We start from the raw sequence: 10,856 nt of genomic DNA on the forward strand, positions 1-10,856 counted from the left end.
ATGGGGGACTTTTGGGATAGCATTGGAAATGTAATTGAGGAAAATGTGTAATAAAAAAAATACTAAAAAAAAAATAATAAATTAAAAAATTAAATAAATAAATAAATATTTTTTTTAAAAAAAGAGGTGAAAGCTAGCTGTGCTCTGTCTCTGACATGTGCACAGAGTTTGGAAATTGCAACATCTAGGTACAGTGTTTGGGAAACTTCAGCATCAAGGACGAGTGCTCTTCTCTCCCTCTGCAGATCATGACAGCAGCCCCTCAGCAGTTCCATGTGGACATTCTCCCAGTGGATGACGGCACCCCTAGAATTGTCACCAATTTGGGGCTCCAATGGCTGGAGTATATGGATGGCAAGGTATGTCATATCCTACCTACCATATCCTCTGCTCAGTTCTCAGGGTAGGCTAAGTCCTCATCACGATGCTATTTAGGAACAGACTAGCAGCTCGCCCACCACTCTCGTGACCTGGCTTTCCTAAGGCTGGTGAACCCAAAGGTTTGGTTCAGATTCTCCACCTATTTAAATCATTAGCATCAGTTAGCTTGTGATGTTAATATAACCCTACCACCCTACACAAAGATCCTCCAAATACAGCAGGTCAAATAAGAGAGTCATTTCTTAATTTTATACCACATGTGATGTGAAAGTGTTTGGCCAGGACTGTGCCTATCGCCTTACCCCTTACCACTGTAGGCTCTTCACTGTGATGGTGCCGCCCATCGCTGAGTGCCTGTTGCTGAATACACAGACAGATTTCTTCAGAAATGAGTCAGTATCCCATCTAAAAGAAAGGATAAAACAGAAGTCCAGGCTAAGAGACTTCATTTTCAGCGAGACAGAAATTGAATGTGTCATATCCACTTACATTCTGTTGGCAAGAAATTGGTCAGATGCGCACTGATGTTTCACAGCAAGCTGGGAAATAGTGTCTCAAACTGGGCGTGCAGGTGCCCAGCTACAATGGAGAACGTCTAGAAGGGGAGAACGGACTTTAAGGAACATTAAATGCTTGCCCTGGAAAGAAAGGAGCAGATATCCTTGTAGGTCATCTTCCTCGGAAGACCCCTACTTCAGAGATTTCTTCCCCCATTTCCTAGTTCCCAATGGGTCGTTTAAAGGTACATCTCATCGTTTTGAAGTGGTAGCAAATCAGCACTAAACCTGCATCAGCATCAACACATGTATGCTTCTTCCTCCTGTGTTAGAACGTTGATCTGTGATAGTCTCCCTGTGCTGAGGCTTGGCGTCCTCATGGTGCTGATTAGATTAGCTATGGGTCTAGCTATTGAACTGTTGAGTTTCTTAAGATAAATACGATGGAGTTGAATAAAAGGCTCAATCAAGAAAGCATTCCCACACTGGCGTGAAGATACAGGTTCAGAGCCCCAGCTCCCATGTAAAAAGTTGGGCACACTGATACATGCATATATACCCTCAGTGCTGGAAGCACAGAAGTGAGCAGATCCCTGGAGCTCACTGGAAAGCCAACCTAACATGACTGGTTCAGATTCAGCAAGAGGTTCTCTGCCATCATACAAGATAGAAAGCAACCAACAAAGACACTAGACATGGGTCTCTGGTCTCTGGTCTCTGGTCTCCACATGCATATGTGTAACCATGCAGTCTCACATACACACACACACACACACACACATTCACCCCAGTATAAATTTTTCTTGCATACTGTTTGATTTTTTTCTCAGTATTCATCATCTTAGGTCTATTTCCCATCCCTCTTCTATCCCAATAACAGTTATTAATGTTTCCAATGGCCAGGTGTAGCAGCACATCACTATATAGAGTACCCAGCACTTTAGAGACTGATGTAGGAGGATTCCAGTTAGAGGCCAGTCTACATTACACAATGAGACCCTGTCTCAATAAATAAGTGCATGGTAAAGTCACTGATGACTTCTACTTTTTGAAATCCAGAGGCTAACACCCTACCCTTCTCTGGTTAAGCCCACTAATGCAGAGTATGCCTTGCCACTCTTTCTTGCCATGAGTTTCTCACCTTGCCCTCTGTTGACTGAGTGGGTGAGTACAGCATATTCTAATCAACTTCAGGATTTCCAGTGACTCTCCTAAGGTATAAGGCTTAGCCATTTTCTCTCTATTATATCATTCCTCCAGAGTTCAAATCTTCTTTCAAAGCCGAACTGAAATCCCCTTCTTATTTCCACATAAACTCTTGCCCTATTGACCTTGTGTGGGAGCTTTTCTTTGTGAAAACTTCCAGGGCAGAGGCTGGTGTGGTTTCCATTCTCAGGTCTCTCCCATCGTAACAGACTTTTCTGTGCAGCAAATGCTCTCCGTAAATCATCGTGGAACTGAATTAAATCTGAGTCAGAAGGTCTTGCTCCAGCTTAATTCCCGCCTCAGGAATTGCATTTAATGGGTTTTCTATTCCAGGCAACCAACCTGATCACCAAGAAGGAACTGCTGACCATGGATCCAGACACAGAGGACTCACAGCTTATCTATGACGTCACCACAGGCCCCATGCATGGCTACCTGGAGAACAAGCTGCAGCCGGGCAGAGCGGCAGCCACCTTCACCCAGGGTGTGTTCTCAGGAACCTAGAAAGGGGAGACACATTCAAATGCTGCTCTGCCATATTTTTGCCACTGTCACTTACTGCTACTTTTGGTCCTCTGGGAGAGCAGCTAGTGTTCTTAGCTGCTCAGCCATCTCTCTAGCTCCGCTTGGTTTTCTTTTAAGACAAACAAGAAAACGGCTGCCAGACTGAAAGATTTATGACCTTAGGAAATTTACAGTTTTATTCTCTAAGGGTGATAACATAAACAAAACAAAACAAAACAAAACCAAAACCAAAACAAAACATCTCTAGCCAAGGAGTTAAAGATCTTGCATGTGTTAGCTACTTGATAGAAATATTTTCCTTTTTGAACAACACAGAGCAGGTAGTTTTGTTGTTTTACACAAGCGTGTTGCTCCTCTCCTGTGGGGACCGGTGTGATTGGGTAGTGACTTAACACTGGTCCCTAAGACTGCACTATGCATTCCTTTCCCACCTGATTCTCAATCATGGAGAGCTGTGTCTCATATTTGGCTCGTTTCTGTCAGTCCCAGCTTTTCTTATCAGCACATCCCCTCCAAAGTACCTTTTGGGGGGGAGGGGGCAAGATTTATTTATTTATTTATTTATTAATTTATTTATTTAATGTATATGAGCACTCTATCTGCATGTACACCTGAATACAGGAAAGGGCATCAGATCACATTACAGATGGATGTGAGCCACCATGTGGTTGCTGGGAATTAAACTCAGGATCTCTGGAAGAGCAGCCAGTTCTCTTAACTGCTGAGACATGTCTACAGCCCAGCCTCCACCCCCACCTTCTTTAGAAGGAATTTAGGCTGGTTTGAACCTATCAACATAGAAGATGAGGTCAAAAACTTGTCTCTGTCAGCTTTCAAATTTGCCTTTCAACTCTCCACAGACCCACTCACACTCTGGGGTGCTTTCTGCCCAGACCCTCCCTGAGAGTCTCCTTTCACAAGAGCATAAAGAGGAATTCTGAATATAAAGTTTGGTATATAAAATAAACAATTAAAAGGTGTTTCTTTATAACTAGCAAGAGTCATTTGTTTTTAAGACGACTATGCTTTTTATTCTTTTGAAAATGAGTTCCTGTAGCCCATTAGACGACTAGACTTGCTTTGTTAGTCTGGGAGAACTCTGAGAGTGTCTTACACCTTCTCACTCGCTCACAGTGGATTCTGGGGCTCTGTTTTTCTCACAGAGCATGTGAACCTGGGGTTGATTCGTTATGTGTTGTATGAGGAGAAGATCCAGAAAGTGATGGATAGTTTTCAGTTCCTGGTGAAGGACAGCAAACCCAATGTGGTCAGCGACAATGTCTTCCATATCCAGTGGTCTCTCATCAGCTTCAAATATACCAGGTACCATTTGTATTGTACACTATATGTTGAGAAATCAATTAAGCCAGTAAGTTAGACTGAAACACTTTAGAAGGCAGATTCAGTCAACAATTATCGTTGAAGATAACGGTAGTGATGGTGGTGGTGGTGGTGGTGGTGATGATAACAGCGATTAAAATAATTGCATGAAATATTGATTGTATGATATAATCTATATACAAGATGCTATATTCTCAACTTAATTCATCTTATTTACTTGCAGCTGTGCAATTTTAAGATTCTCTTCTTGTCCCTACAGTAGCAGAGCAGTAGTGACAGACAGAGGCAGAGTTCCTTGCCCTTAGCCATGTAGCTAGCAAGCCATAAGACGAGATCTTGAGACCAGCAATCTCAAGCATTCTCCTTCAGTGCTTCTGTCGAGCACTTTTGCTTCCATCTCCAAGTTGCAGAAGATAATCCAGGAGAATTTATAGGGAAAGTAGAAAATAGACCTTCAGGTTGTGTTTTCCCGAGGCTGCTTTGATTTGTGTCAAACTCCGCATCATGCATGTGGGCTCTTGAAGATATTTTCCTCATCTACTGGAGAGTTCCAGAGAACCAGGAGTTGTCGTTGGGTAAAGGTGATGGACAGGCATGGTCCTGGTTTCTCTGAGTTAAATTAGAACTTGGGTTATTATTCTAGAATAAACACTTTTTAAATCAGCACTTCAGAGATTTGCTGTTCTAAAACATCACTTTCTAAACAGTTCTATTGTAGGTAAGACTAATGAACTTGCTTCCAGGACCCCAAATTACAGCTTCCCCCTTCTTAGCCATACTAGAATCACCCCATAAAATACATGTTTTGAGATTTGCTCTTGATTATAGCACCTCTAAAAATTAAGTAAATTGAGAAACAGGGGTCCCTTTTTTGTTGGCAACCCTGTAATATGTAATGGACTGAGTAGCACAGTGACTGGCAATGGGGTTCACTCTTTCAAAGACATTTTGCCTAAAACACTCAAATCTATGAGACACACAACAGATTGAACGGCTGTCCTCATTGGCTGCATTCAAGCCCAGTTCATGGCTGTCTTTCTGTGGCTTTTCCAAACCTACTCATTATACAATAAGATCATAAGAAGTAGCCTCTTGACACATCCAGAACAAAGCTCACCTTTTAGGCTGAGGCCCCTGCCTGAACTCGTACATCATAAAACTCTGTCTACAAATCTTTGTTTCCCAGACTCAAGCTCAGAATCCACCCTGGATCAATTGTACACATCTTACAGGCCCGGTTCAGTGGGTTCCTACCTAAGCTAAGTTACTAACAGCACTCGCCACAACTTCACCCTTAAGACCTCCCTGGCTTCTTCTGCTGAGCCTGCATTCTTTGGAGAGGTTGTCTGTCACCACTCCATGTTCTGAATTCTGAAGTTTGAGGCTCCTATGTAATGTTCTTGGTGACCCTTAGTCTCCACAGTAAACCCCAGTATCCTTGTTCATGGGAGCTGTGACTCAGTAGTAAGCATATCCCATCCATTTATGTAACCTTTTGAAGACACTAAACTGCCTGTCCTGTGGAATGCCTGGCTTCTGTGACCAAACACTAGAGATAAGCACTGAGCAACTGGTCTCTTCATAACCCTAAGACCGATTTCCAGAGTCTGACTTTTCTGTGTCTCTAGCTATAACGTCAGCGAGAAGGCGGGGTCTGTCAGTGTCACGGTGCAGAGGACTGGGAACCTGAACCAGTACGCCATCGTCCTGTGTCGCACTGAACAAGGCACAGCCAGTTCCAGCTCTCATCCTGGACAGCAGGACTACATGGAGTATGCTGGCCAGGTAGGTGTGGAAGGGCCATTTGTTCCTCAGCATGGACGCAGGCTATGGTGGTGCTCTCTCCGTATGCATGTCTCTTCCTGTCAGCATCCTCCTCAAAAATCTGCCTTATATTTCCTTCCCATAGTCCTTTGTTCTTTAGCCTGGCTAAACCTGCGTGAAAGTGTCTGCCAGGGCGTAAATTCGCATCTGCCTTCTAGCTGTTTATATTTTGCTTCATGACAAGACCTCAGCAATGTATCATGTCCTCAGTTCTTGGTGTCCTTCCCCCATCCTCTCCTTTCTCTCTGCTTGGAGGGGGGGAAGAGAGTAGATAAGCAAACCAGTTGGAAACTTCTTGGGATAGAATAGGTGAGAGGTGACTAGAGGGGAGCTTCAAAGACTAGAGTTGATAGGAGTGAGCAGAGATTGGAGACAGGGCCAAAGGCAGACATGGATGATACTGCCCTTGCTATGAGAAGATGGGCAGGGGAAGCGAGTTTGTTGAAGTTGAGTGTTGGGATTTTTGTCTTGGGCATGTTGAGTGTGAAGTGTCTTAAGCCTGAGCTGCAGAGAAATTTCCAAGGCATCTCTTTTACCTCCAGGGTGGTAATGAGAAAGTAAGGGGATAATAAAGAGGAAGTGAGGAGATCGGAGAACAAGTCAATGGTAGAGTGCACACTTAGTATGAGTTAGGGGTAGGAGTGGATAATTCACATCTTTTCTCCTGTAGGATACAGTGCTTGCATTTAATGAGTATTTATTTCATCTTTTTTTCAAGTCAATTCCATTTTAGAAGTTAAGTCTCTATAAAGCACAGTGGACTTTGTCCTTTCACAGAGTTCAGAAATCAGCTAGACTAAGTAAAAGCCTTTCATGTCCAGCAGGGATGTAGACAGACCAGGGAAGATAAAGAGCCTTCAGAAAGGGGGTGTCACGTTTTCCAAGAAAAGACAAAGAGCTGTCAGTGCGTTCCAGATCTTAAGCAGAATCTAATGAGCGCTTTGCTTTCTTGGGGGCATTTTGAAATACGGAGATTAGCAAAAGCTCAATTTGATCAGTTGATTAGGTATGCACTAATAATGGGGCCTGATTTAAATTATGTGTCTTCCAGATCTGGGTTCCTTAGAGGCTTCTGGCTAGTTCTTGCATATATTCAACTACCTCGGTTTACACAAACAGCAGGCCAGGTCCACTTCCAGTCTTTCCAGTTTGGACAAGTACCTATTATTCTTTTCTGCTTGAACAGTTTATTCTCCTTTTATTCATCCCTCCTCCTCTGCCTCTATCTCTTCTCCCCCCTTCTCATTCATTCATTCATTCATTCATTCATTCATTTTTAGACAAGAATATAATCAGGACATTCTCATTGCATTTACAGCTAAGTGAACACAAAATAACTTCTCTGTATTATACCTGCTAAATTAATTCATATGATAGTCCTAGCCCATTTTATGGCAAAAGGTCTAGCCAAATATAAAGTTAAATTAGCCTAGTGTGTTAAGTGACACTTTATGAACTCAAACTCAATTATTCAGTGCAACATGATCCTCCTGTTAATTTTAATTATATACATAATATAGGCATGGCAGTGATGATATATCTGTGCTGTGCAGTGCTTTAAAATATCTTAGCACTTTCATGATAGACTTTTATTTAGTTTTCCTAGTAATAGTATAAAAGAACTATTACTATAAATCAATTAAGTACCTGATGCTAATGAACTTTCATAAATTTACCTACTTGGGAGGTAATCGACACCTGAAACTCATATCTGTGTCCTCCAAAATGAAGGTTTTTTGGTTAAACTTGCCCCCAATTAGAAAGAGCACTGAGAAACCAAATGACAACTGTTAATAAAAAGAAAACAAATAATTCTTACCCACCTTACTAGTCACCAGATGTAGGATAGCTCTTCGTCCTTTGAGTTCTTATACAATAAATCAGCCTCCATGGCACATGAAGAACAGGGAGAGATGTCTGAGCATTGCAGGCAGGACACAGGAGTTGGCGGATGGAGGAACTCGAAGATACCTTGAAGTTCTTTGCCAGCTCAAGTTGGGTACTCATAATCTCTGGACTGACCAGGGGATGCTAAGGTGATGCCCAGTTTAAGTCCTTTTGCTTCTTTTGTGACAGGTTCAATTTGATGAAGGAGAAAGCACAAAGTCCTGCACTGTCGTCATCAACGATGACGATGTATTTGAGAATATCGAAAGTTTCACCGTGGGGCTCAGCATGCCAGCCTATGCCCTGCTGGGAGAGTTCACCCAGGCGAAGGTCGTTATCAGTGACACTGAGGATGAACCTACATTGGAGTTTGATAAGAAGACCTACCGGGTCAACGAGAGCGCTGGGTTTCTCTTTGCACCCATCAAAAGACAAGGTCTGTTGTTGCCGTGGGTGACAAGGAGCTGTGGTGATAACTAACATCCATTGAGCCTCTTCTGTGTGCTGAGTACTCAGGACACACTCGCATTAATCCTCTTGTATACTGTTTGATATATTAACCCACTGAATCCCAGGACAACTCTGAAGTTGCCTTGCCACCTGAATGAGGCCTTATCAGAAGGCCTCTCTTCTCAGGGCATGTAGTTAGAGCTCCATTTATTCTTCAAGTTGAAGCACAGCCTAGTTAGATTTAGCCTTACAAATTATTCATTAACTTGGCCTTTTTAATCAATCACCCATTCCATAAATTATTTACCAACTGTGATCGAGGAGAGAAGTCGTAATTGTACAAATCTCAGGTTTTGGAGGGACAGACATATACTTAAAGATTTCCCTACCTGGATGTTAAGTATAATGTTCAGATGAAAAATATTTTCCCTTTGGGAAGTAAAGGGCAATATTTGAAGGCTAGGCATTTAAAATAAAGATTTTATGGGTTTATGACTGTGCAGTACGTGCAACGTTAAAATGCGTAGGAATGCAATCCCTTCAAGACCACCTGAATGTAAATGATGGTGTCCGTTTTCAGTATTAGATCTGCTGACAGGGTATTAGTGAAATAAATACTTTGGATAGCACAAAATCTTAGTAAATACCACTTGGAAGACAGGCAAGCCCCATTGATTGCTCTGGGCCGCCACACCAGGCCTATAGCAGATTGTCACCAAAGGCTGTAGCAGCACTAATGAACACAGTTGTCTGTATTTTTATATTGTTTTGAATTGTTTCATCTTTCCTTTTTTGAAGAAGCTTGTGTCTCTCGGGGAATTAAAGTGCAGAAGTTTCTTCAGAAAGGCAGTGAACTGAGCTCATCACTCTAACGTCAGGACACAATTACTTTGCTACTTAAAGTCCCAAAATATGCCTCTCATCTTTCCACCAGCTGTGGTCCTAGATGGTGGGCAATGAGTCTTGTGAATTAACAGAGCACAAAATCTACAGAATAGGAAATCCATTTTAAGTTATTTGGGGGAAGTATCTAGGGTATATTAAATCCTCAAGCGGTTTATACCCCAGGCTTAATAGAAACTGCGGTTCAGGAAGGTTGCCTGTCAGAGTTGAAGCAGAAGTGGTGATGGAAACAGTCAGAGGGAAAAGCTCATTATGTTACTAGAAATCTTAAAATTTGAGAAGCCCTCGTTCATGTGCTTTGCCTTTCTTACACTCCAGGAGACTCAAGCAGCACTGTGTCTGCCGTTTGCTACACAGTCCCTAAGTCAGCCATGGGAAGTAGCCTCTATGCCCTGGAATCCGGATCCGACTTTAAGTCCAGAGGGAGGTCTGCTGAGAGTCGTGTGATATTCGGACCCGGTGTCACCGTGTCCACCTGTGATGTCATGGTCATTGATGACAGCGAGTACGAGGAGGAAGAGGAGTTTGAGATAGCCCTGGCTGATGCTTCTAACAATGCCCGCATTGGAAGGCAGGCGGTGGCCAAGGTCCTCATTAGTGGTCCCAATGATGCCTCAACTGTCTCCCTGGGCAACACGGCTTTCACCATCAGTGAGGATGCAGGTAATGGAGACGGGTCTCTCTGAGTTTCTGTGAACCATCTCCACCTCAGGTTCCTTCTTATGTTTGACAATGTCGTTAAGACATGGAGAATGCCATTCCTTAGTGGCAATATTGTTGGTCGCGAATGTTATGTGTTGCCAGGCATCAACAACAATGGGAGGTAGTGAAAATAAAGAATCCTGTCCACTTTGCTTGCTCTGATTGTTAATGGCAGAGAAACAACTGCCTTGGAGCTTCATGGTCTGACTTTGTGGCCCAGTGGATGTTATGGCGCCAAGCAGTTTGGCTTGTGCAGTAATGTGATTCATTGAGGATGGTGATAGTTATTGAGTACACTGTTAGCTGCTGAAACAAGCATCCAAGTTTCAGTGTCTTAGCACAATGGAGTGTATTCATGTATATGTTAGCTCCATGGAGTCAGTGGTAAAGTCTCTTCTCTGGGTTGCTTTAGAGCCTATGCCCCATCCATGGCTCTAAAGGGTCTCAAAGTTTATCATGTGCATCTGGCAGAGGGAGATAGTAACTGTACTGAAGATCAAGTCTGCTACCTCTTTGAAGGGATTCTGTGGTGTATTGGGAACTAACACTTTTTAAAGATTAGGAGTGTGTGTGTGTGTGTGTGTGTGTAAGGTATGCAGGTCCCTCAGAGGCCAGAGGTGACATAAGATCTTCTGTGAGAGTAGTGAGCCCTCTTAGCCATGGAGTCATCTTTCTACTTCCCAGAACTAATATTTTCTTTAGGAGTGCCAAGCATAAAGCCATGTGTGCTCTGTGTGTTCTTACTCATCCTCAGTGGATCAGGTAACATTACATAGAAAAGCAGACGAAGGCCCAAAGAGGTTAAACAAATTGTCAGAACTTATTCAGCTAGAGGCTGGAGACGTGACCAGTGTTTGAGGACACTCCTGCTTTTAAAGAAGATTCAGCTTTGCATCCTAGCATCCATGTGGCAGCTCCAGTTCCAGGGGATCCGGCACCCTCTTCTGGCCTTTATGGACACCAGCCATGCATGTTGTGCACATCCATACATGCGGGCAAACATTCCTACAGTTAAAATGAAAGCAAGTGGGAGCCGGGCGTGGTGGCGCACGCCTTTGATCCCAGCACTCGGGAGGCAGAGGCAGGCGGATTTCTGAGTTCGAGGCCAGCCTGGTCTACAAAGTGAGTGCCAGGACAGCC

At 43.2% G+C, this 10,856-nt stretch overlaps 1 protein-coding gene across 2 annotated transcripts in view; it reads left to right on the forward strand.

Annotated features, from left to right (window-relative positions):
* The window catches only part of Fras1 (Fraser extracellular matrix complex subunit 1), a 395,823-nt gene that overhangs the window by 341,624 nt on the left and 43,343 nt on the right, over nt 1-10,856 (forward strand). For both annotated transcript variants that reach the window (XM_021162463.2, XM_029477538.1), the window contains 6 exons: nt 246-359; nt 2,418-2,568; nt 3,773-3,932; nt 5,579-5,735; nt 7,851-8,097; nt 9,333-9,677. In XM_021162463.2, the coding sequence (XP_021018122.1) occupies nt 246-359; nt 2,418-2,568; nt 3,773-3,932; nt 5,579-5,735; nt 7,851-8,097; nt 9,333-9,677 (1,174 nt within the window). The remainder of the gene's footprint in view (nt 1-245; nt 360-2,417; nt 2,569-3,772; nt 3,933-5,578; nt 5,736-7,850; nt 8,098-9,332; nt 9,678-10,856) is intronic.

This window comes from Mus caroli, chromosome 5 (genome assembly GCF_900094665.2).
Source record: "Mus caroli chromosome 5, CAROLI_EIJ_v1.1, whole genome shotgun sequence".
Lineage (NCBI taxonomy): Eukaryota > Metazoa > Chordata > Mammalia > Rodentia > Muridae > Mus > Mus caroli.